At 36.2% G+C, this 27,317-nt stretch overlaps 1 protein-coding gene across 7 annotated transcripts in view; it reads left to right on the top strand.

Annotated features, from left to right (window-relative positions):
• Window positions 1-27,317, top strand: part of USP34 (ubiquitin specific peptidase 34) — a 240,420-nt gene that overhangs the window by 173,245 nt on the left and 39,858 nt on the right. For 5 of the 7 annotated variants that reach the window (XR_011569295.1, XM_070798851.1, XM_070798852.1 and 2 more), the window contains 13 exons: window positions 6,355-6,538; window positions 7,056-7,216; window positions 9,360-9,425; window positions 11,410-11,556; window positions 11,657-11,713; window positions 11,809-11,886; window positions 12,312-12,406; window positions 14,972-15,144; window positions 17,728-17,881; window positions 19,977-20,055; window positions 21,233-21,286; window positions 21,395-21,490; window positions 23,592-23,687. Coding sequence is in view for 6 of the 7 variants with exons in the window: in XM_070798851.1 (XP_070654952.1) it covers window positions 6,355-6,538; window positions 7,056-7,216; window positions 9,360-9,425; window positions 11,410-11,556; window positions 11,657-11,713; window positions 11,809-11,886; window positions 12,312-12,406; window positions 14,972-15,144; window positions 17,728-17,881; window positions 19,977-20,055; window positions 21,233-21,286; window positions 21,395-21,490; window positions 23,592-23,687 (1,440 nt within the window). In the remaining variant the exon portion in view is untranslated. The remainder of the gene's footprint in view (window positions 1-6,354; window positions 6,539-7,055; window positions 7,217-9,359; window positions 9,426-11,409; window positions 11,557-11,656; window positions 11,714-11,808; window positions 11,887-12,311; window positions 12,407-14,971; window positions 15,145-17,727; window positions 17,882-19,976; window positions 20,056-21,232; window positions 21,287-21,394; window positions 21,491-23,591; window positions 23,688-27,317) is intronic. The other 2 variants (XM_019970352.2, XM_070798854.1) reach the window with 1 other exon arrangement.

Below are 27,317 nucleotides of genomic sequence, written 5' to 3'. Positions count from 1 at the left end.
GCTCAAATCCTATCCTCATTTTCCTTTTATGTATGTATGTATGTGGTCCATTTCTTGATAATTTGTAGAATTTTTGTATGTAGGAAGGTGCCCTGTATATTTGGGGATGTTTCTGGTCTTTCTGTTTCGATCTATGGATCTGTTCATTCTCCAGTATTATATTCTAATTAAGCAGAGTTACACTTTTCAGTTAATGTCTTCTGGAGATTGTCCATCTTCATTATTAGTCCTTTTCAGAATTGTCTTGGTTGTTTATTTTTCCACAACGAACTTTAGAATCAGTATGTCTCATTCTTTCAAAAATTAAAATACTGATACTTTTCAAATTGGGGTTGTGTTAAATTTATGGCTTGATATAGAAAAATACTAAAATTATATTAAATTGCCTGTACAAGAGCAATATTTGTCTTCTTATTTATGAAGACCAGTCTTCTTGTGTTATCCAATTTAATGTTATTTAGAATTTGAATTTCAGGAATTTTTAATTAAGATTCTTCTTAGGAGTTTTCTTTCTTCAGTTCAGTTCAGTTGCTGAGTCGTGTCCGACTCTTTGTGACCCCATGAATCGCAGCACGCCAGGCCTCCCTGTCCATCACCAACTCCCGGAGTTCACTCAGACTCACGTCCATCGAGTCAGTGATGCCATCCAGTCACCTCATCCTTTGTTGTCCCCTTCTCCTCCTGTCCCCAATCCCTCCCAGCATCAGAGTCTTTGCCAGTGAGTCAGCTCTTTGCATGAGGTGGCCAAAGTACTGGAGTTTCAGCTTTAGCATCATTCCTTCCAAAGAAATCCCCGGGCTGATCTCCTTCAGAATGGACTGGTTGGATCTCCTTGCAGTCCAAGGGACTCTCAAGAGTCTTCTCCAACACCACAGTTCAAAAGCATCAATTCTTCAGCGTTCAGCCTTCTTCACAGTCCAACTCTCACATCCATACATGACCACAGTAAAAACCATAGCCTTGACTAGACGGACCTTTGTTGGCAAAGTAATGTCTCTACTTTTGAATATGCTATCTAGGTTGGTCATAACTTTCCTTCCACGGAGTAAGCGTCTTTTAATTTCATGGCTGCAGCCATAATCTGCAATGATTTTGGAGCCCCCCAAAATAAAGTCTGACACTGCTTCCACTGTTTTCCCATCCATTTCCCATGAAGTGATGGGACTGGATGCCATGATCTTCGTTTTCTGAATGTTGAGCTTTAAGCCAACTTTGTCACTCTCCACTTTCACTTTCATCAAGAGGCTTTTTAGTTCCTCTTCACTTTCTGCCATAAGGGTGGTGTCATCTGCCTATCTGAGGTTATTGGTATTTCTCCCAGCATCTTGATTCCAGCTTGTGCTTCTTCCAGTCCAGCGTTTCTCATGATGTACTCTGCATAGAAGTTAAATAAGCAGGGTGACAATATATAGCCTTGACGTACTCCTTTTCCAATTGGAACCAGTCTGTTGTTCCATGTCCAGTTCTGTTGCTCCTGACCTGCATACAGATTTCTCAAGAGGCAGGTCAGGTGGTCTGGTATTCCCATCTCTTGAAGAATTTTCCACAGTTTACTGTGATCCCACACAGTCAAAGGCTTTGGCATTGTCAGTAAAGCAGAAATAGATGTTTTTCTGGAACTCTCTTGCTTTTTCCATGATCCAGCGGATGTTGGCAATTTGATCTCTGGTTCCTCTGCCTTTTCTAAAACCAGCTTGAACATCAGGAAGTTCATGGTTCACATATTGCTGAAACCTGGCTTGGAGAATTTTGAGCATTACTTTACTAGCGTGTGAGATGAGTGCAATTGTGCGGTCGTTTGAGCATTCTTTGGCGTTGCCTTTCTTTGGGATTGGAATGCAAACTGACCTTTTCCAATCCTGTGGCCACTGCTGAGTTTTCCAAATTTGCTGGCGTGTTGAGTGCAGCACTTTCACAGCATCATCTTTCAGGATTTGAAATAGCTCAACTGGAATTCCATCACCTCCACTAGCTTTGTTCCTAGTGATGCTTTCTAAGGCCCACTTGACTTCACATTCCAGGATGTTTGGCTGTAGGTCAGTGATCACATCATCGTGATTATCTGGGTCATGAAGATCTTTTTTGTATAGTTCTTCTGTGTATTCTTGCCACCTCTTCTTAATGTCTTCTGCTTCTGTTAGGTCCATACCATTTCTGTCCTTTATTGAGCCCATCTTTGCATGAAATGTTCCCTTGGTATCTCTAATTTTCTTGAAGAGATCTCTAGTCTTTCCCATTCTCTTGTTTTCCTCTATAGCTTTGCACTGATCGCTGAGGAAGGCTTTCTTATCTCTTCTTGCTATTCTTTGGAACTCTGCATTCAGATGCTTATATCTTTCCTTTTCTCCTTTGCTTTTCGCTTCTCTTCTTTTCACAGCTATTTGGAAGGCCTCCTCAGACAGCCATTTTGCTTTTTTGCATTTCTTTTCCATGGGGATGGTCTTGATCCCTGTCTCCTGTACAGTGTCATGAACCTCATTCCATAATTCATCAGGCACTCTATCAATCAAGTCTAGGCCCTTAAATCTATTTCTCACTTCCACTGTATAATCATAAGGGATTTGATTTAGGTCATACCTGAATGGTCTCGTGGTTTTCCCCTCAATTTAAGTCTGAATCTGGTAATAAGGAGTTCATGATCTGAGCCACAGTCAGCTCCTGGCCTTGTTTTTGCTGGGTGTATAGAGCTTCTCCATCTTTGGCTGCAAAGAACATAATCAGTCTGATTTCGGTGTTGACCATCTGGTGATGTCCATGTGTAGAGTCTTCTGTTGTGTTGTTGGAAGAGGGTGTTTGCTATGACCAGTGCATTCTCTTGGCAAAACTCTTATTAGTCTTTGCCCTGCTTCATTCCGTATTCCAAGGCCAATTTCCCTTTACTCCAGGTGTTTCTTGACTTCCTACTTTCGCATTTCAGTCCCCTATAATGAAAAGGATATCTTTTTTGGGTGTTAGTTCTAAAAGGTCTTGTAGGTCTTCATAGAACCATTGAACTTCAGCTTCTTCAGCGTTACTGGTTGGGGCATAGACTTGGATTACCGTGATATGGAGTGGTTTGCCTTGGAAACGAACAGAGATCATTCTGTTGTTTTTGAGATTGCATGCAAGTACTGCATTTTGGACTCTTTTGTTGACCATGATGGCTACTCAATTTCTTCTAAGGGATTCCTGTCCGCAGTAGTAGATATAATGGTCATCTGAGGTAAATTCACCCATTCCAGTCCATTTGAGGTCGCTGATCCCTAGACTGTCGACATTCACTCTTGCCATCTCTTGTTTGACCACTTCCAATTTGCCTTGATTCATGGACCTAACATTCCAGGTTCCTATGCAATAGTGCTCTTTACAGCATCGGACCTTGCTTCTATCACCAGTCACATCCACAGCTGGATATTGTTTTTGCTTTGGCTCCATCCCTTCATTCTTTCTGGAGTTATTTCTCCACTGATCTCCAGTAGCATATTGGGCCCCTACTGACCTGGGGAGTTCCTCTTTCAGTATCCTATCATTTTGCCTTTTCAAACTGTTCATGGGGTTCTCAAGGCAAGAATACTGAAGTGGTTTGCCATTCCCTTCTCCAGTGGACCACATTCTGTCAGATCTCTCCACCATGACCCGCCCATCTTGGGTTGCGCCACAGGAATGGCTTAGTTTCATTGAGTTAGACAAGACTATGGCCCTAGTGTGATTAGATTGACTAGTTTTCTGTGAGTATGGTTTCAATGTGTCTGCCCTTGATGCCCTCTTGCAACACCTACCGTCTTTCTTGGGTTTCTCTTACCTTGGGCAATGGACTCTTTGTTCAATTTTGTTTTCTAATTAGCTGTTTATGAAGAGGAAGGATTTGTGTATATGAATTTGTTGCAGGCCACCTAAGTTAATTTATTGTTTGCAAATTTTCTCTTCCTACTTTATTTTTCTAGAGATATAAATTGTAAGAAACCTTGTTTACATATTGTTTACAGTAGGAATGGAAGGAGTTTTAACAATGTTATTTAATTCTTTGAATTTCTTCTAAATTACATGTCAAACATCACACTCAGACCTGTTCTCTCAGGTATCTGTTTGAGATTCTTCTTTCTGTGAAGTATACCAAAATCGCTGTACCGTTACAATGGTATATTATAATTTTTGAGATTCTTCTTTCTGTGAAGTATACCGGTATGGGTGTACTGTTATAATGGTACATTATAATTTTTGATCTAAATAGGTCAAAAGGAGTATAATCTTTGACACATAATTCAGAAGAAATTCAAAGAATTCAATAACATTGTTAAAACTCCTTCCATTCCTACTGTTAATATGGGCTTCCTTCTTGGCTTTAGATGGTAAAGATTGTGCTTGCAATGCAGGAGATGCAGGTATGATACCTGGGTTGGGAAGATCACTGGAGAAGGGAATGACAACCTACTCCAGTATTCTTGCCTGGAGAATTCCATGGACTGAGAAGCCTGATCGGCTACAGTCCATGGAGTCACAAAGAGTCAGACATGACTGAGCTAATAACACATGTTAATATATATGTTATTCTTTAACTTAAGGTCACCTGCTTTCCTGGCAAACTCAGAGTGAGGAAAATAAAAGTATTGTTCATTTCAGCATGGTTTTACCAAACCTAATATTTTAATTAAAATACTTTTATCAGAGACCTTAAGTATATTTTGTCAAAACTTTGAAGCTATGAATATTTATTTTTTTTAGCTTCTATATTTAAACTATCAAAGATAGTTCATTGTTAAACTAGTTACTAGCCAATTCTATTTCTGTTTGAGTGAGTGACGTATATTTTCCAGTTCATGTGAACATGCTGCTCTGTGTCTCCAAGACGGTCTTCTCCTTTTCAATTATAGAATAGATGAGACATAACCTTACTGTCAGTTTATCAGCTATATAAAATAAGCCTCTGTTCACCTTCCATATTTCTTAGCCAAACTTACTTTTCTTTGCCAAGTCAGGAACTATGCACTGTACTCTGTTTGACAGCAGTGAGATGGAGGAGGTGAGATCATTAATGGGAAAATATTCTAAATTGTCCTTCATTTGGTACCTGTATCAGAGGGTCCCAAGACCACTCCCAGATTTGGTGATTCACTAGAAGGACTCAAAGGACTCATCATGTAATTGTATTCATGACAAAAACTTTTATTCAGCCAAGAAAAAGTCTGGGGCCAGATGTGGTGGAAACCAGGTATGCCCTTCCAAGGGTCACCTCCCAGAGGAGTTGCATGGGAATGTGCTTAATTCCCCCAGCAATGATTGTGACATTGAGGTGCTGTCTGCCTGGGATGCTCTCTTTAGCCAAGCAGTTCAGGGGTTTTATCCGGGGTTGGGTCATGTAGGCACATAATACCTGTATAATGGACCGCAGTTACTGAAATTCAGATGAAAAGCAAGTATTCTTCACAAACCAAATACAGATAGCCATAGTGGGCCACTTATATCACTTCAGGAAAGTTTTATAACAGAGGAGGGAACTGTTGAGCGTTCAAGTGTTCAGACAACAACCAAGAGCCAAACTTAAAATGCAGCCTTTTCTAAGGATAGCAGTCTCAGTCTTAACAATATTACCTCTTTTCTACACAGTACTCCAGGAGGTTTTATACCCCAGAACAGTATACCATTGTACTACTTGAGATGGGTGAGGGAGATGACTTTCTTTGTAATAGTAGGAAAGGACCAATTAAAGAACTGGTGGGGAAAAGTGACCCTTTCTCAGGCAGATTAGGGAGAAACACCTATAGGGTGTATTTTACATGGTTAAGCCTTGCACCTCAGTTTGAACTTCACTGTTACTGAAGTTAAGAGCTTGATGTTGTAGTTCCTGACTGCAGCACCTTCTAGGTCTGATGCCGGGCAAGATTGTTAACCTTTTTTGTGTTTTGTTTGTTTTGAGGCCTGTGAATAGTATCTGGCACTTGTAAGTGCACATTATAAGTGAGTTGCTGCTGTTGCTACTACTACTATAATTATTAGAGTGAAATAAGGAGAAACTTAAGTAAATACAGAGAAAGTCAAGATAGAAAGTAGTGAGTCCTAGGTTAAAATGTTTGATCACTGAATGGTGTCGAATACAATATACTGTCGTTGGGACTCTAAACGATCAGATACTAGGAAGGAGAGAAAAGTAAAGTTGAGCGCCTTCTCCCATTTTACTTTTCTCTAAGAGAAATGATGTTTGGGAATACTTTTAGATGATGGTATGTGATGTTTTTAAGTTTTAAAACAGTCTTTGTAAACTTTTGATTGTCATATAGTCCAGTTTACTCTATAGAACTTACTATATTTGGGATATCATTAATTTCCAAGTTTGGATAATATACTTGGTCTTTCTTTTCCTCCTCCCACCCCCCCCAGGAATTTTTAAGAGATATCTTCAATCTCCTGTTTTTGTTGCCTAGTCTAAAAGATAGACAACAGCCAAAGTGCAAATCACATTCTTCAAGAGCTGCTGCTTATGACTTGTTAGTGGAGATGGTAAAGGGATCTGTTGAAAACTACAGATTAATACATAACTGGGTCATGGCACAACACATGCAGTGTAAGCATTCTTCTTTTCCTTTAATCTTTGTCAATTTTGTTCATGGAAATAAGATTTTGGAGGGCATGATTTAAAGACAGAATTCGCCATTCATACAATAAAGACAGAATTCACCATTCATACGTTTTAACATTGTAAACTATTGATGCTAGGATGTATGAAGTTAAAAAAGGAATATTGGTTTTTGAATTTAAAGCAACAGTTGTGATAAACTTTTTCAGAGATACGTGAAATACTTTGGCATTTTTGGGTTAAATAATTTAGTGCCAAATAAAGTCAAGTTCTGATAGTCTTGAATATTTAGGAATGAGTTAATTTTACTGTGTGTTTAAAATGTACCAAATATTTTATGTATGTGAACTAAATATGTATATGAACTAAATGAGTAATATAAACCTAAGCAATATGTATATGAATTAAATAAGTAACAGGTATAGTGGCTGATAGTGAAAGCAGAATACATTATGTTTAATAGTTTGTTTGGGGGGTGTCTTTTTCTCCCTCCTTTTTTCAGCAGCTCACGCACCTTATAAATGGGACTACTGGCCTCATGAAGATGTCCGTGCTGAGTGTAGATTTGTTGGCCTGACTAACCTCGGAGCTACTTGTTACTTGGCTTCTACTATTCAGCAACTTTATATGATACCTGAGGCAAGACAGGCTGTTTTCACTGCTAAGGTACAGTTTTCTGTACTTTGAAAGTTAAAACTTTAAAACAGAATTTTAAAACTTTGTTGATAGATCCTGATTCAGTTTAGTAAATATTGTTTGAGAAAATAATTTTAAATAAAATTGACAAAATTGGATATTACTAGCTAACATATATATTTGAATTATTTTAACATTTCAATTGATTATTCTAAACGCCACAGTATAATTTGTTTAGCAAAGGAAAATACAGTTGTGGAATATACACACTCAGTGTATTGAATGAACACGGTATTTTCTGTAAAAATAAATATAAATTTTAATTACATAGATAATAAAGCCTAAAACAAAGTAGGGAATTATTATTAGAATCACTGAACTTGTTATTTTTTAATATTTTAGGGTAAATTTGATTGTGGCCTAGTTTATTTAAGTAAGCTCTACTTTATGTTATTTTTGTTAATTTGTTCTTTGTAGTTTTCATTCTTTGTTTGCCATGGGCTGTTTTTTAGTTTGCCTTCTGGACTGCTTTTATAAGTTTTTGGCAGACTTTGTATATACTTGAATATTTTGTTTTCTTCCACATGTCATCTTGATGTCCTTGCTTTCCCACCCCCACCCCCCACCACAAAGTATTGAAATTCTTTGTATATCTTTAGTGAATCCTTACTATGTTTAAGGTGTGCTTTAGAATCTCCAAATTTACAGTATACTCAAATGGGTTTCTTTTTTTTTTTTTTGGCTTTAGTTAAATTGATGTCTTTATCATCTAACTGATTATAATTAGAAGTTGATTTTATTAGGCATGTGTAAAGTTTTGTGACTAAATTATGTTGTCCCCATTTGTATAACTTTATAGAACCACTTATTAAAGAAGCGTGTTTTCAGTGATTTTCTTTTTAGGAGATGACTTAACGACACTTTATAGTCTATCTTCTTCATATTAACGATCACCTTTTAGCCATTAGCACTGTCAGGAATTAGTATGTAGAAACAGAACAATCACATGTGTTAACTGAATGAATGTCAGAAATGGTAATTTTGGATAAAAACTAAATTTAGACTTGTCTCTACATAAGGAATTCTTACAGAATAGAAATTTGACATGATTTTGGAACGTGCTCTCGTCAAATGAGCACTTGATTATTTACATGAAAATGTCATTTTTATTTCCTTTTCAGATTTTCACGGAAAGATTAAAGAAAACTGCATGTATTTTAATTGTGGCTGAATATACACAGTATAAAGTTTATCCTATTAACCATTTATAAGTGTACAGTTGTGTGGTATTAGGTATATTCACACTGTAATCATTAACACATCAATCTCCAGAATTTTTTCACCTACCCCAAGTGAAACTCAATACCCATTAAATACTTTGCTCCCCATTCTTTTTTCACCCATATCCCTTGCAACCACTGTTCTACTTCTGTCTCTATGAATTTGACTACTCTCAGTACCTCATAAGTGGAATCATGCAATATTAGCATGTGACTGACTTATTTCACTTAGCATAATGTCTTCAAGATTCATCTGCTTCTTCAAAATTATGACAGGTAATAATTTGTAAAGAGAATATTAACTACTTTATTGGTTATTTTAAAATTTTAATGAGATAAGAGTATATCTAACAAGTGCCTGGGATGAATGTGGGACTCTCCTATAAGGCTGATGTTCTGAACCAAGTCTCCAGTAAATTAGTATAGCCAGAATCCTAAATCTCAGTTAATGTACTTGAATATTTAGAGGATTTTCAAAGAAATTGGCCAGAATTGCCCTGCAGTGTTAAGGATCTACTGTTCTAGAAAAAAATGAAGGTATGACTAGATGAGTATATTTTTTAATGTGTGAATTTGTTTCTGGAGAAGATGTTTTCTGTTCTTGCGAAACTGCCAACTTGTAAATCAACATTGAACCAAATAAGTACTGATAAATAAAGTAGTTTTAAGATTTCTTTATTTAGTTTCCTTACATAATAATGATGGCTGTGTTTGTATAATTAACAAAATACTTCAGTTTTTAAAATGCTAAAATTGTTAAGAAAACAGACTATGTGTTTTTCCTAAAAGAATGAAAACAGTGTTGAGCACATTTTAATGCTTTCTTTTCTAAAATATCTAATTTACCATCAACGCCAGTATGTTGTAATGGAAGGTTTTTTCTTAATTTACAGTATTCCGAAGATATGAAGCATAAGACCACTCTTCTGGAGCTTCAAAAAATGTTTACCTATTTAATGGTATGTTTGAGAATCAGATATGGAAACTAGTTAGATATACCCTTTGACCAAAAAAAACTTTAATTGGAGTTTGAGTGTATTGGCCTATCCTGACTATATACTCTGATTTTTCAAATTGACTTTGTCAGTTGCTGATGTTCTTTATCATAGTGAATTTTAACTTTCATATTTCAGTCATCTGTATTTTGTTAATTTATCCTTTGAAGAATTTCTTATATCCAGTCCATTTTTCATCACAAGGTCACCCCCACCCTTTAGTCTTAGGATTTTCTGACTGATTTTTCTTTGTCTTTCTTAGTTTCCACCCAGAAAACTATAAAATTAATCGTTAAAAAATAGCAACTCTTAAAATACTACTCCCCTAGTTAAAATTCCTCAGTGGTTCTTTATTATGAAACTAGTTTTGGTGTTCAGGTCCAGCCAGGATGGCATGTATCCCCTTCCCTTCAACTTCCTTTTTTATATCCCCCCAACCACTGCCCACATCCAGCCTCACCCTGTAGTAACTGCAAGCCAGAGAAGTGCATCACCTTTTGCTTCCTCGCTTGTGCAGTTATTTATCCTGCTCCTCCTGCCTGTAGCCCTCCTCCACTAACACTCTTCTCCATTTTCTTCCCTTTCTCATCTTTCAGGAATCAACTTGGTTTTCTTGAGAAAGTGTCCCCTGAGTGACCAAATTCCAGAGTATTCCTTATCACCATAATTCTGTTACACAAGTACTTGTATTGAAAGTTACTTGTCTAACTTATTAGAATTTTGAGGAAAGATCTTATTTTATTTATACCTGTGTATTTCATCTTCTGAGATTTAATGAAAATTCAGTAAATGAGATTTTTGAAACAAAATTAAAAGATTTGTTAGTTATCCCTTGATTCCACTTACAATCTTTTAAGATAGTTGGAACATGCTATTTGAACTGACAAAGCAGTTTTACTGATTTTTATTGTTTTTTTTTAAATCATTATTTCACAATTTATTACCTGGGGTAAAAAGCTGCCACATGACATCTGGTTGATTCTTTGTAACACAGTAATAATCATCAGATATTAGTTACATAATTGATTTCTTTGAATATTAGTGAGCTGTATTATTGATGTGGAAGCTTGAAAAATCAGAAACAGCTTTTAGGTAGCAAATTTGGGGGCTGTAGGAAAATAAGACAATAAAAGATAACTTCTGCTGATTCATTATCTTTTTGGTCAAAGATATATGTGCTGTGATAGGGATGTACAAGAGGAAAATACTTCCTTTTTTTTTTTTTTTTTTTCTCTTGACAAGCATCAATTGTTGATAGGCTTGCTAAAGTCACGTTTATTGATTTCTATTCTGCTGTGGGAGAATTCTATTGAATTACAAAGAGTCACAGATGCAGGCTTTGAGTATTACTGCTGTTTTAAACCACTACTAAACCAAAGTTCAGTTGATAGGAAAGTTTATTCACCCTGTAAAGGCTTTGATTTTATGCTTTATAATACAAGTCTGCATCCCATATTCCTTCCTAGAAATTCCTAGACTTAAAAAAAATGAAAATTTCTTAGCTTATGGTACTTTAAGCATCTTCTGGCACCAGAACTATTAAACTCAAAATGATATGTGCTGTGCTTAGTCACTCAGTTGTGTCTGACTCTTCACGACCCCTTGGACAGTAGCCTGCCAGGCTCCTCTGTCCATGGGATTTCCCAGGCAAGAATACTGGAATGGGTTGCCATGCCCTCCTGCAGGGGATCTTCCCAACCCAGGTCTCCTGCTTTGCAGGTGGATTCTTTACCACTGAGTCATCAGGGAAGTCCATGAATACTAAAGTGAGAATCAAACAAAAATGAAATAGAGTATTTTAGTTCTTTCTTAGTAGATTTACAAAGATTTTATTTACCTATTTTATTGTTTATTCAAGAACCTTGTGATACTTTTTTTATTGTTATTTGAGAGGTACATTTATTTGATTGTTTGATAATCCTCCTCCTTACACCCTTTTCTTTCACAGGAGAGTGAATGCAAGGCATATAATCCTAGACCTTTCTGTAAAACATACACGATGGATAAGCAGCCTTTGAACACTGGGGAGCAGAAAGATATGACAGAGTTTTTTACTGATCTGATTACTAAAATTGAAGAAATGTCTCCAGAACTGGTTAGTACTGTAATGTTCAAGTTCCTTTGAAATTTTTAGAGATTTTGCACGGTTCTAAATTACTGACTTTTGTGTTTTTGTTTGTTTTTTTTTTTTTAAGAAAAATACTGTCAAAAGTTTGTTTGGAGGTGTAATTACAAACAATGTTGTGTCCTTGGTAAGTATTCTTCCTGATTTTTGCTTTTTGAAAATTTTTATGTATGTTTTAGCTTATTATGAGAATTTACCAATTTTTGACTATTGATTGACTAGGATTGTGAACATGTTAGTCAGACTGCTGAAGAGTTTTATACTGTGAGGTGCCAGGTGGCTGATATGAAGAATATTTATGTGAGTAATGTATATATTTTTAAAATTTTTTCCTGTTTTTCAACTGTTTGTGTGTATACACACACACACATTTATATAGAGAGAGAGAGACAGCAGGCTTCTGTTTGTTACTTTGAGAGAAAATTTTCATGTTTTCATCTGTTTTCTTCTTGCAATGTTACTCAAATAAGAATTAAAGGTAGACCACAGAACTGATTTTTCCTAATCAGAATTTAAATAGTTGAGTTTTAGAAATATTTAGTAAGATTCAGAGCACCTTGTCCTTTTTTTTTTTTTTTTTTTTTTTTTTTACTAAATTTAAGAGTTCATTTTTTAAAATAAAAACTTTGATTTCCTCTCTGCATTCTGTTCAAATTGTAATGAATGCTTTTTGTGTTTTTTGCGTGTTGCAAATAATAATATGAAACTCTTAAATGTGTAAACAGGAATCTCTTGATGAAGTTACCATTAAAGATACTTTAGAAGGTGACAACATGTATACTTGTTCTCATTGTGGGAAGAAAGTACGAGCTGAAAAAAGGTATGCTTTTTTGAAACCTAATTTTTGTCATTTTGATAAATCATCAAATAGAAGTAAAATACAAACTTAGGATAAATTAATGTTACGCTTATGAAAATTACATGATTACATGATACAATCAGCTGCTTGAAGCTGATTCTTACACAGCAAATTTTCATTCAGTTATTCAAGTAAACATTCAAGCACTCTTAATTTTTTTTTTTAATCAAGTATTTAACAAGGTGTGTATGATTGCTTAGTCCTTTCCCATGCACTCAGTGGAACGTGATAAAGAATCAACTCATGAGCTGAAGACTTCCTCTGAACTTCTAAAGTGAGATTTTTTTCTTTAGAGCCAGCCACGAGATGGCTGGTTTAGGACAGAGAGTAGTTCGGTAAAGATGTTTCAATCCTACTCTTGAACACTGAATAGAAATTAGATTGAAAGATTATGTTGTTCATTACTGGAAACAAAGGCAGAGAAATGGTAATGACCTTATAAGTACTAGAAAGTCTGGGATTTGACCACCTTGCCTCAAGTAGAGGATTTACATTCATGGTAATAGAAAATAAGATTGTTAATATACAGTGACACCAAATGATTAACACCTGGATTTGAGGATTATCTGCATAGTTGATTGAAGCCATCAGAACATTTGCCTGAGAAAGAACATAACTGTTGCAAAGAACTCAGACCTTTGCCAACCTAAAACTACAGAGGAAAAAGTGACAGAATGAAAGTCAGGAAGGGAAAAGAATCGGGATATTGTGGTAACCCAGAATCTGGGGAAGAGAATTTCAAGAAGGTATTCATTCAATTGACATAGTATGCAGAGATGAGGGAAAAAATAATAGCCAAATAAAATCATTGAATTTTTCAAAAAGATAGTTCAATGATGTTTCTGTCAGGTTGTAGCAGTAGAAGCAGAGTCATCAGAGAACATGACACAAAGTATAGATCATTCATTTTAGAAGTTTGGCAGTAAGAAACAGAAAGAAAGATGGACTTTTTTAGAAAGAACTTTAAAATCAAGCAGAGGAGGAGTTTTCTACATGAAGTAGATCTGAGCATGTTTGAAGACAGTGAATGAAAAGCTTTCTTTTCAAATTGCTTAAGAGAAGATTTTCCCAGATAAATATGCCCTTGAAAAGAATGGTATTCTTCTTCTCAGTCTCCAGAAGTCAAGTTGGTTGCAAAAGAGAAAAGTTATAATGAATACACTCAAAGCATAACTGTGCAGGCAGTTACATGTAAAAGACAAACTCATCTGACGAGAGGTTAGGTCAGAAGTTAAGGAGTTAAAACAGACTGGACTCAGGCAAAAGTTTATTACTGTGGAGTAATATAATTAGAAGTCAGTGAAAGATAATTGAGAGGCTCCATTCTTATAGAATCTCTTATTTATTCAATAAATTTGGAATAAGCTTATTGAATAAATCTGTTGTTCTTGATAACTATTTCCTTATTGAAGCATTCCTTTAATTTGGCTAATATGATTCTACTGTTTTGTTTTGTTTTTTTAATATTGTCAAATATCTCCCAAGAAAAGTATTATTCAGTCCTCTTGTACTCTTATCATACTTCTAGATGTCTCTAATAACATAGTAAGTGTTCAACCGATCATACTCAGTTCTGTCTTCAAGCTCTGGTTTTCTCAGTTACTCATTCTTTGCTAAAAAATTTTATCTACTACCATAATACCACTCTCTACTGATACACTGCTGCTGCTAAGTGGCTTCAGTCGTGTCCGACTCTGTGCGACCCCATAGACGGCAGCCCACCAGGCTCCCCTGTCCCTGGGATTCTCCAGGCAAGAACACTGGAGTGGGTTGCCATTTCCTTCTCCAATGCATGAAAGTGAAAGTGAAATCACTCATTCATGTTCGACTCCTAGCGATCCCATGGACTGCAGCCTACCAGGCTCCTCTGTCCATGGGATTTTCCAGGCAAGAGTACTGGAGTGGGGTGCCATCGCCTTCTCCGACTGATATGCTGCTGCTGCTGCTAAGTCGCTTCAGTCGTGTCCGACTCTGTGCGACCCCATAGACGGCAGCCCATCAGGCTCCCCGGTCCCTGGGATTCTCCAGGCAAGAACACTGGAGTGGGTTGCCATTTCCTTCTCCAATGCATGAAAGTGAAAAGTGAAAGGGAAGTCGCTTAGTCGTGGCCTACCCTTAGCGACCCCATGGACTGCAGCCCACCAGACTCCTCCATCCATGGGATTTTCCAGGCAAGAGTACTGGAGTGGGGTGCCATTGCCTTCTCCGGACTGATATGCTAATGGTTCCCAAATAATCTTACCTAATTCAGAAAACTGTGCTTTGCTCTCCCATCCTCACCATGGCATATTCTACAGTCTACTGTAGTTTTTCATTTGTTTTTCCCATCTAAACGTGGGGAAGTTCTTTCAGAATAGAAAGTCATGTAAGGAGATAGATTGATAGATTTAATAAGAGCATGATTCAGAGTACTATTTATTATTACTCTGAATTGAATATGGAAATAAGTGTAGTATAAATGTAATTGATAATAGCTAGAATACTTTTGAAAGATAATTTTTAACAACTTTTGTTTTTGTCTTTCAGAGCATGTTTTAAGAAATTGCCTCAGATTCTGAGTTTCAATACTATGAGGTATACATTTAATATGGTCACAATGATGAAAGAAAAAGTGAATACACACTTTTCCTTCCCATTACGTTTGGATATGACACCCTATACAGAAGATTTCCTTATGGGAAAGAGTGACAGGAAAGAAGGTAATGCAAAATTTCTTTCTCTTGCCTGTGTTTACTGTAGGTCGCCATGACAAGATAGTCCTAATTACAACATTGTAATTAAATATACATTTAAGAAAATTAAATTAAATCTTAGAAAAATGTTTCTAAAGACAATATGGTATATTCAGACAGTTGGCCTATAAACGTTCTGTATCTACTAGGACTGTGTTGAAGGCACCGTTCTAGGCATCGGGGACACAATACTGAATGAGATAAACATGGTTCCTGGTCTTGAAGAACTTAAGTCTATTGGGCATGGCATATTTTAAACGGGATTATTAACATAAAGTGTTGTCAGATTGGTTGAGGGGAATCACAGGGTTGCTTTCAAGAGAAGGTGACATTTAAGCAGAACCTGAGTATCAAGAGCTAGATTGAGAGGAGCAAATAGTCTTGTTGGAGGGTGGGGGGTTAGGGGGTTGGTAAAACAGGCAAAAGAGTGGCAGCCAGATTAGTCTTTTGTAGGCCAAGTTAATGATTTTGATCTTTATTTCAATGTGAAGCTATTGAAAAATTTTAAGCAGGAAACCAAGATAACCAGGTGAGATCTGGAGAAAGTTATTCTAACTATAGTAATAGAAATGGATTAGAGGCTGAATAAAAGGAGTGTGGGGAGGCTATTAAGGCAAACCACAGGAATAGAAGCATACTAGTAGGGTTAGAGAGAAGTGTATGGCAGTGGAGTTAATAAAACTCAATGACTGAGTGAAACAGTGAAATCAACAAAGTTCCTGAACATCTGTCCACTATTTAACTTGCTATCATAATAATGAGAATATAATGACAACAAGAAGAAGGTGTCTACCCCTCTGAAGCTTATAGTTTAGTCAGTCTACTCCTAGAGGAAGGAAAAGTCAAGAAAGGTTTCTGTTTGATCAGTTAGGTGACTAGTGGGATCAGTACTTCAAGAGCTCAAGAACGAGGGAATGTGGTCAGAAGTATTGAATGCTAAAGAAAAGCAACGGTTCCAGTAAGACCACAAGGGAAAATTATCTAACATGTTGAAGATCTTTGGTTATCACAGCAATTTAATATGGGTATTGTGGTAGGAAGGCAGTTTGCAGTGAATTTAAAATGGCACTTGAGTTACCTACAAATTGCTGTTCTTTTCATAAGACCAGTGATTTTCAAACATCTGTGTACATGCCCTAAGAACCATGGTGAGGAATGGGAATAGATGAGAGGAGAGAAGAAAGCAGAACTGGTTTAGCCCTTACCTTTTCCATTCTTCTTTGGCAGAGAGAAGTTCTATTTTACATAAGAGGCCTGGTGGTGTTTTGTTTATATAGAAAGTTATGCAGATTGAAATTTTTGAAATTTGAAGAGCCACCATATTATAAGATTTAGGAAAAAGAACCATATTTTATTCTTTATACTGTATTGCCGGGTACTTAATGAGCATCCAGTGAGTGTTTTACTCTTCACTAAATGGGAAATGAGAGATACAAGCAATGAGTGAGCGCTACTCTTTCAACAGAATAACATAATCTTTCTTTGAAAAGAGAGGATGGTGATTATAACTATGAAGGGATACAGGGTTAAGGGAGGGAACTTTATAGTAAAGTTGAGTACGTTTAGGAATTTCAGGAAGTGACCAAAAAGAGGTAAGTTTGAAAATATAGACAGATTTAAGAAGTTGACATTGTATATATATGTCCCACTTTTCAGAATGCTTTCAAACCGTTTGTAAAATTATAGCAAGACTACATAGTAACTGTGCTTCACTGTATTTTCCATGATGCCACCATGCGTGAAAATAACAAGAATGCCAAGATAAAGGAGTTTATTAGGCCACAGAATCAGATCCTAGTATACCCAAACTCCTCAGCCACTGCTCTGCCACTGTCAGCCATTTCCTCCTCTTCAGCTAGTTGTTGCTTCACTTTTCATGTTACACTGTGCACTCAGGTGAACCAAGTCTGCTGTTTCATACATGCTTTTAATTACACCTTTTCTTTTTGTGTGATGGTGGAAATATAGATTGTAAATCATACATCTTCTGGAGTTTTTTTCTTTAGTATCTATTATAATAACCTTTCAGATTGAATCTCTATGGTTGGAAGTATGTTTTGTTTCTTTGTACATAAAGCTTCTAATACATAGTGTTTTTTATTAATTGATAAAACAGTTGGAACCATGCTACCAGTACAGTGCTTCATTTTCCTTAACATAGACCAGCAGGCATAAATATGTTAATACCTTTCAGGTCTTGTGTTTGCTTATTCCTAATAAAGATAATATACACTGTTTCATTCAAGTTTATCTATTTCAAAAGGAATAGCCAGATTAAACAAACAAAAATTTACATTTACTTGTTATGTTGAGATTGTCCCTGGTTATGCACTAACAAGGTAGTTGTTTTTCCAGTAATGTGTATAAAAGTTCCTTAAAATTGTAGGCTATAAATAGTGAGTGACAGCAAATAGAGTTGTTTTGTGCCTGTTTGAATATATGAAGTATCTGTGCCTATTTCTGTGCATGAAGTATACTCTATCAAGTGATTCTAAGATGTCATTGTGTGCTGTTTTCACAATCACTGCCACTTCATGTAAATCATTTCAGGTTTTAAGGAAGTCAGTGATCGTTCAAAAGACACGGAGAGCTATGAGTATGACTTGATAGGAGTGACTGTTCATACAGGAACCGCAGATGGTGGACACTATTACAGCTTCATTAGAGATATAGTCAACCCACATGCTTATAAAAACAATAAATGGTGAGTTTTAAATACTTTTTCCTTGGGATTTAAAATGAAAATCTGTTTCAATTTTTAAAGTATAAGCTTATAATAGTTTTTTTCCTGAGATATGTTTTCAGATTTTTGTTTTCTAAACTGTACCTATGTCTGGAAAGGGGGCACATAAAATGTTTAAATGAAAGCGGCTTTCAAAAGATAATATGAATCCATTGTTCTTAAGCTTTATAGATTTCTGCACTTTTTTGAGAACTTGATAAATGCTTACTCAAGAAAAATGAAGACCCTCAAGAGTTTTGCACACAGCTTAAGATTCATAGACAATATTGCACCTTCTGAATCTTACCTGTGGATGGCCACAAAGTCCTTATATATTCCACTTAGAAATTACCCGCATACTCCATTTTCTTCACTTTACTTTTCCCCTCTAACACACATTCTTTTTTATCATCTTTTATCAAGTTAATGGCTGGAAGTCATTCGATCAGTCTTTAATAGCTGGTTTTTGGCCTTCGAATGTTGTTGGTTAAATTCTTATATGTAGAGACTATTGCTGTCCTGGGCATTGTTCTAAGTGTTGGGGATATTGCTTTGAACAAAGTGTACATTGGTAAATTGATTTGTGCTTAGCAGAACTCGTGCCTGGAAAATTGCATGGATGGAGGAGCCTGGTAAGCTACAGTCCATGGGATTGCAAACAGTTGCAGACGACTGAGCAGCTTCACTTTTTTTGCAGAATACTTTTGTTCAATTATTTCTCTTTAAGCCATCATGTCTATGGTATCTTTTACTTTTTCTGGTCCATTTGAAAATAAATTTTGAAATGGTACCTTTATCTTTGTAAGTTTTCCAGGCTCTTAATATTTTCCGTCCAATAGCTTTACATGTTATATTTATGCAAACTTTTTATTCCTCGCTTATATGAACTCTTTTGTTACTCCTAGATTATAAATAGATCTGTCACATTTTAAGGTGGTTATAACTATGTTGTGAAACTATATTCCCAATTTCTAGTGGATTAAAATTGTCAAAACAAGAGCTTAGTTAGAATTGATTGCACATTAATGTTTGATCAATATTTGTAATATATTAGAATGTAATCTAAATATTTTAAAAATAGGCACAACACAGGTAAAGTACATATTGTTGTTTAGTCGCTAAGTCATGTCCCATGAACTGTAGCATGCCAGGCTTCCCTGTCCATCACTGCTTCCAGAGTTTGCTCAAATTCATGCATGTCCTTTGAGTTGGTGATGCTATCTAACCATCTCATTCTCTGCTGCCCTCTTCTCCTTCTGCCTTCAATTTTTCCAAGCATCAGGGTCTTTTCCTATGAGTCGACTCTTATCATTAGGTGACGGAAGTATTGATGCTTCACCGTCAGTCCTTCCAATGAATATTCAGGGTTGATTTCCTTCAGAATTGACTGGTTTTATCTCTTTGCAGTCCAAGGGACTCACAGAGTCTTCTCCAACACTACAATTAGAAAGCATCAATTCTTTGGTGCTCAGCCTTCTTTATGGTCCAGCTGTCACATCTGGAGACTACTGGAAAAACCATAGCTTTGACTATATGAACCTTTGTTGACAAAGTGATGTCTTTTCTTTTTAATACACTGTCTAGGTTTGTCATAGCTTTCCTGCTAAGAAGCAGATGTCTTCTAAGTTCATGGCTGCAGCCACCATCTGCAGTGATTTTGGAGCCTAAGAAAATAAAATCTGTCTTTTTTCCACTTTTTACCCTTCTGTTTGCCATGAAATGATGGGACCAGATGCCATAATCTTAGGTTTTTGAATGTTGAATTTTAAGCCAGCTTTTTCACTCTCCTCTTCTACTGTCATCAAGAGGTTCTTTAGTTCCTCTTCACTTTCTGCCATAAGTGTGGTGTCATCAGCATATCTGAGGTTGTTGATATTTCTTCCAGCAATCTTGATTCCAGCTTGTGATTCATCCAGCCCAACATTTTACATGATGTACTATGCTTATAAGTTAAATAAACAGGTTGACAGTATACAGCCTTGTCATACTCCTTTCCCAATTTTGAACCAGTCATATATACATATATTTATATATAGTACAATATATACTTGATCAATACATATATGCTCTGCTTTAGGTATCTTTTTAATGATGCTGAGGTAAAACCTTTTGATTCTGCTCAACTTGCCTCTGAATGTTTTGGTGGAGAGATGACGGTAAGTTTTATTCAAAAATTAAGTGGTTTGTGAATTTCCAAGTGCTTTACAGTATCATAAAACCCCAAAACAGTCATTTAACTTTCCTTTAGCTCCTAATTATATGTAAGATTTGTTATTTGTTTAGTATAGTTACTAAGTTTGGAGCAGATACCAGACATGGCAATTTTTTAAAAAATATTTTTTAAATGATTTCTTCAACTGATTAAGAAGGTTGACTTACAATTGAAAAATAAAAGTATAAGAGTTAAATTACACTGATACAAGACATTATTGAATAAGTTGTTTACTTAAATACTTTGGGGTTAGAGCAGGAAGAAATTGCTCTTTATTGACTTACTGTGAGAAATCTTTGACCAGGAAGTTGGCTTAAGCTGAACTTTAAAGATCATTCCTTGGTACTTTGTGTAACAATAGCAGCTGTTATTACTAATTATTACTAGTGACAGGATAGAAAAGGGTTATCTCTTATGTAATTAGCAGTTAAGATGTAAAAAAGACAGATTGGAGTAGTCTTAAAATAATTTCACTTCTTCATATGCATTTTACCCTGGTAGCAATTTTCTGAAAACTTTAAATTTTCCCTGTTGATTATCTAAATCAGGTATTAAAAAGTATTTTATATTTCACAGATAAGCCCAGATAAAGTTATATTTCTCTTTAGTAACTGTGTTTATTGTGAATAACTGGTCGCCATTCTGGATTTTAATGAAGAGGCTTTCTTATTGCTCTTTGATGCTCTTAGGTACTATTCTGAATCGAAAAGGAGAAGTAGAAAAATTTTTAACACTTTGAAAATGAGTAGAAGAAGGAAGTAAATAATGTGTTACCATTGAAGGCATAGCTAAACCTATTGCATCTCTAGGTGTTATTCCTAGAATAGTTCCTTAAAAAAAGATTAAAAAGAAAACAAACTTTGCAAAACTCTTTTAAAAGTAGTTTTTCAGATTGCAGTCCATTTTATTAAACTTTATATATTGGTGGTAAAGTACCTTAAAAATATTTTGATATTTTCTTTGCCAAAAATTTCTGTCAAAGATTTTTATGTGATAATGCTATTTGAGAACTGTTTACAAAATTACTGTAAAGTTTTAAATATCTGTTAGTAAAATATTTGGTATATAAATACAGCTGAGTGTACCTGTTTCTTAAGGAAAACTTTCATTTTTTTATACAGACCAAGACCTATGATTCTGTTACAGATAAGTTTATGGATTTCTCCTTTGAAAAGGTAGCCATTTCCTTCATATATTTTACATTGTTTTCTGACTTCCATATTATCTACTTGTATAGTTAAACTATGTCAAAATGAAAATATACTATTTTTTCCCTCTTGAAGACCCACAGTGCATATATGCTGTTTTACAAACGCATGGAACCAGAGGAAGAAAGTGGCAAAGAGTACAAATTTGATGTTTCATCCGAATTGCTAGAGGTATGAGTTAATTTAAGTTTAGCAACAATTTAAAAGCATGTTAAGTATTTATGCAAGTATTCTATAGTATAAAAGCAGGCTCAAACATCATTAGTATCTGTAATCCAAAGTAGACCTTAACACTATTTATTTTACAAATAGTCTTGGTAATACCGACATATGACAGGTGAACATAAAGTGAATGAGATTAAAGGGAGTGGAAACAATTATTAGTAACACTGAAGAAAAATAAGAGAGGTAAAAGGTTTGTGGAATTAGTGCAAGCTCACAAATAACTTGTATGATCAGTGATATATTTGGATTGGGTGATAGGACTGAGAGTATTCCTTTTCTTATGCTTCATATTATACAGAAGTGTATTTTAAATGCATTTAAAATGTATGTATATATATTTTAAAATGTGTCTCATTTGTAGTAATGAAGCTCTCTTCATTTAATAATATATTAAGTGATATTGTTAGGGATTTATAAAAGATATTCATGCTGAGTGTGTTATATCAGTGTTATAAACTGACTCAGCCAAAAGTACAGAAAGTAAATCTGCAGGAAGGTTTACCTGGTAAACATGTAATCTTCCTACAAGACAATTAAACTTTCATTGATTGACTGGCATTTTGCACTGTTTTGGTCAAGTCTTAAAGCTGAGGAGACTTTGTTCCCTACTCTTAATGGTATCTTGCCTACCTATAATTTTCTGATGCAGTGCCAAGTATATTACCTTCTCCCAAACTCCTCAGTTGGGTTTACCATCAGAATGAGAAGTCAAACTATGAAACTCACCTGTTTATACAAAAATTTATTTCAAATTCTGTCATAATAGCAAAATTATTATAGAGTATCATCATTATGTGCAAGACTTCGTGTTCCCAAGGTATTCAGATAAATGTAGACTGTGTTCTAGATGAGGCCCTAACAATATTTTATGATAGTCAACCCACTTATTGAAGTAAAATAAAATTTTAAATAAAATCTTATTGATTTACAGTTGACATAGGAACAGCATAGGCTTGAACTGCAAGGTTCTACTTATATGTGTTTTTTTTTTTTCCAGTAAATGCAGGATGTATAAGTAAATATGAATTTCTTTTTCATGTTATCTTTTCATGTTTGATGTGTAGTTTTCATAATACATATAACATCTACAGTGTTCTGTATAGGACTATTGAGGGACTTCCTTGATGGTTCAGTGATTAAGACTCCAAGCTCCCAATGTAGAGGGCCAGATTCGATCCTTGATCAGGAACCTGGATCTTGCATGCTGCAGCTAAAAAAGATCCTGCATGCCAGAACTAAACATCCCACATGCTGCAGCCGAGATCAGAGACCTTGCCTGCCACAGCTGAGACCAAGTGCAGTCAAATAGATAAATATTAAAAAAAAAAACCCAAAGCTATTGATGCAGGTATTGAAGTTCATCTTGTAAGCAGACAACATAAACACACCAGTATAGATGAATACAATACAGTACTGTAAATATATTTTCTCTAGCTTATTTTGTTGTAAGAATAAAGTATATAACACATACAAAATATGTATTAATCAACTGTTGATGCTATCAGTTCAACGGCTTCCAGTCAACACAAGTAGGCTATCAGTAATTAAATTTTGGAGAGAAAAGTTATATACAGATCTTTACTGCAGGACTTTGGCAATCCTAACTCCCTCATTGTTCAAGGTTTGGGTCAGCTGTAGGGACTTCCCTGGTGGTCTAGAGGTTAAGACCCTGCCCTTCCACTGCAGGGAATTTGATCTGTGGTCCAGGAACCAAGGTCTCGCATGCCACACAGCACGACAGTGGTTAACTGTATATTGCTCATGTACATCTCAAACTTCCTGGTCTCCAGACTTCTTTATATTCTTAATATTGAGAACCTTAGAGTTTTAACTATTCATTTTTATGTGGTTATATGTATCAATATTTACCATATTAAAATTAAAGCAAATTTTAAAAATTTATTTTAAAAAATAACCCATGACATTCTGATACAAATAAAAAAAAAATGTTCTTCAGAACAGAACAGTTCAGTGAGGAAAGTGGCCCTGTTTTACTTCTTTTTTTTTTTTACAAATCTCTCTTAATACCTGATTTAATGGAAGACAGCTGGAGTCTCATAACAGCTTCTGCACTTGGTCTCTTGTGATTTCATTCATCATTGAGCCTCTGGAAAACTCCATTGTACACTCAGAAGAGAATGAGGTGGTTTTTTTTTTTTTTTTAAGACTGATAACATTTTAGTGTTACTAATAAAATTGTTTGAATCCCTTTTTTAAAAATTTATTTTAATTGGAGGCTAATTACTTTACAATATTGTGGTGGTGGTTTTTGCCATACGTTGATATGAATCAGCCATGGTTGTACATGTGTCCCCCTGTCCTGAACCCCCTCCCTGCTTCCTCCCCATCCCTCTGGGTTGTCCCAGTGCACTGGCTTTGAGTGCCCTGTTTCATGCATCAAACTTGGACTGATCATATGTTTCACATATGGTAATATACATGTTTCAGTGGTATTCTCTCAAATCATCCCACCCTGCCTTCTCCCAGAGTCCAAAAGTCTGTTCTTTACATCTGTGTCCCTTTTGCTGTCTTGCATATAGTGTCATCGTACCGTCTTTCTAAATTCCATTTATATGCGTTAACATACTGTATTGGTGTTTCTCTTTCTGACTTCACTGTGTATAATAGGCTCCAGTTTCATCCACCTCTTTAGAACTGATTCAAATGCGTTCTTTTTTATAGCTGAGTAATATCCATTCATCTGGCAGTGGACATGTAGGTTCTTCCATGTCCTGGCTATTGTAAACAGTGCTGCAGTGAATATTGGGGTACACGTGTCTCTTTCAATTCTGGTTTCCTCAGTGTGTATGCCCAGCAGTAGGATTGCTGGGTTGTATGGTGGTTCTATTTCCAATTTTTTAAGGAATCTCCACACTGCTCTCCATAGTGGCTATATTAGTTTGCATTCCCACCTACAGTGTAAGAGAGTTCCCTTTTCTCCACACACTCTCCAGCACTTATTGTTTGTAGACTTTTGGATAGCAGCCATTCTGACCTGCATGAGATGGTACCTCATTGTGGTTTTGATTTGCATTTCTCTGATAATGAGTGATGTTGAGCATCTTTTCATGTGTTTGTTAGCCATCTGTATGTCTTCTTTGGAGAAATGTCTGTTTAGTTCTTTGGCTTATTTTTTGATTGGGTCGTTTATTTTTCTGGTATTGAGCTGCATGAGCTGCTTGTATAAAATGTTTGAATTTTACAGACACCCAATGAAGGTCACTGTACCTATGTGCCACCCCCACCCCTACTTCTCCCCTCCCTAAACCATTCTTTGAGGACCACTGATCTACATTGTGACAAAAGAGAATCCCAGACTTTTACTATAATATAAAAACAAGCTGAACCACATTACTCTTAAAAAAAAAAAAATTTATTTATATATTTTCAGCTGTGTTTGGTGTTTGTTGCTACATGGGCTTTTCTCTAGTTTCAGAGAGTGGAGGCTACTCTCTAGGCTTCTCATTGTGATGGCTTCTGTTTTGGAGCACAGGCTCTAGGGCAGTCAGGCTTTCAGTAGTTGTGGCATATGGGCTCAGTAATTGTGGCTCCCAGGGTCTAGAGCACAGGCTCAGTGGTTGTGGCACATGAGCTTAGTTGCTCTGCAACATGTTGGATCTTCCTACATCCAGGATTGAACCCCTGTCTCCTGCATTGGCAGGTGAATTCTTTACCACTGAACCACCAGGGATGCCTCAGCGTTATTTCTGATTGCAGACCTAAACCAAACATTTTCTCCTATCATTGTTGTAGCTTATTAATTTAAAATGTTTGGCTGCATATATATTTTACTAAAAATTAAATAAAATATAATATTTTTATTGTATTATTTAACATAAACATAGATTTTAGACATAAACTAGAATCTGGTCCTTTAGATTTCTTCAGTTGAAATATAGATGGGAGCAGACTTTCTCAAAGGGAAAATAGAAAATTTTAAAACCATAAAATATATTAAGTAAACAAACATGATAAATTGTAGTGACTGTTATGGATAGAACAAGCAGAGTACTCAGAAATGGTAGGGAGTTGATCAGGATTGCTGGAGGGGGGCAGGTAATCTGGATATGTTTTAAGTTAACCTGAAACTGAGACTTGAAAGTCAGTAAGAAATTAATCATGTGGTAAGTTCTCCAGGCAAACAGAACATTATGTATAAATCTCTTGAAGAAGGATAGAGCCTATTGGCATGTTTTAGAAGCTGAATGATAATCTTTGTGGCTGTGGCTGTGGTGAAGGAGTGGCCCAAGGTGAAGTTGGACAGATACATATAAAATACCTAGGAATGTTTTCATCAGTGTAGTGCAGTAATCTAATTCTTAGACATACTCAGTTGGCTCCACGTATATTGTATGTAAAAAGGGCCATCAGAAAACAAAATGAATATTTCTGTAGGACAGAAATTGTTGTGCCCAGTTGCTCAGTTGTGTCCGACTCTGCGACGCAATGGACTATAGCCTGCCAGGCTCCTCTGGCCATGGAATTTTCCAGGCAAAAATGGAATAGAATGAAAAACATTGAGCCTGGTAGAAACCAGGGTCTGCTGCTGCTAAGTCACTTCAGTCGTGTCCGACTCTATGCAACCCCATAGACGGCAGCCCACCAGGCTCCCCCGTCCCTGGGATTCTCCAGGCAAGAACACTGGAGTGGGTTGCCATTTCCTTCTCCAATACATGAAAGTGAAAAGTGAAAGTGAAGTCGCTCAGTCGTGTCCAACTCTTAGTGACCCCACGGACTGCAGCCTACTAGGCTCCTCCATCCATGGGATTTTCCAGGCAAGAGTACTGGAGTGGGGTGCCATTGCCTTCTCCAGGGTCTACCAGGCTCTAAGACCAAAGCAGTAGTGGTTGAGAGTTAAGTTCTGGTGGAGTAAAGGGTGACAAAAATTATGACACAGGAGCTGAGCTTGTGGCTAAAAGCAGGAAGCTTGGAATGGGGCTCTATTGCTGTGAAAAGGCACTGAATTGGGATAGGTAAATGCTGTCAGTCTCTCCCCGGGGCTATAAGAAAGCTGCTGTGGTTGGAAATCCTAGAGGAACAAGAACTCTGAAGCAGGCCAAATCAGGTCTGTGATTTTTTCAAATATTGATAATATGGAGCAGGAGCCCTAATTAGTGATTTTAAGACCTGATTCTGGACTAGAGTCATGGATAGGGAAGGCAGGTAGAGGTGGTTTCAAATCTTCAGAGGGATGAAGACAGTAATACCTATAATCAGAACATAGGGGACCTCCCTGTGGTGGTAGAGTGGTTAAGAACCCGCCTGCCAGTGCAAGGGACACGGATTTGATCTGGTCCAGGAAGATCCCACATGCCACAGAGCAGTTAAATCGGGCACCATAACTACTGAGCCCTTGCCCTAGAGCCTGTGCTCTACAACGAGAGAATCTACCACAATGAGAAGCCTGTGTATCCCAAGGAAGAATAGTCCCACTGTCTGCAATTAGAGAAAGCCCATATGCAGCGATGAAGACCCCAGCACAGCCAAAAATAAGTAAAACTTAATAATAATCAAAACATAAATTTATTCCAGATAAAAATAATTTTATGGAACCGACTGTCAATGACTTAGAACATATTTAGGGTATTCAGAGAGGGAAAGGACACAAAAAATAAAGTCAGCAAAGCAATTCTATAGGACAGATGTCAGAAATAATTTTTCATGATTATTATAAACAAAGAAATTACCTCTCATTAGATTGGTGAACCTGAATAACTTTTTTCCAATTTTTAAACATAAACCTTTATAAAAATACCAGCCTACCATCATTTTC

Source organism: Bos indicus, chromosome 11 (genome assembly GCF_029378745.1).
Source record: "Bos indicus isolate NIAB-ARS_2022 breed Sahiwal x Tharparkar chromosome 11, NIAB-ARS_B.indTharparkar_mat_pri_1.0, whole genome shotgun sequence".
Lineage (NCBI taxonomy): Eukaryota > Metazoa > Chordata > Mammalia > Artiodactyla > Bovidae > Bos > Bos indicus.
This window is presented reverse-complemented; position numbering and strand designations above follow the sequence as displayed.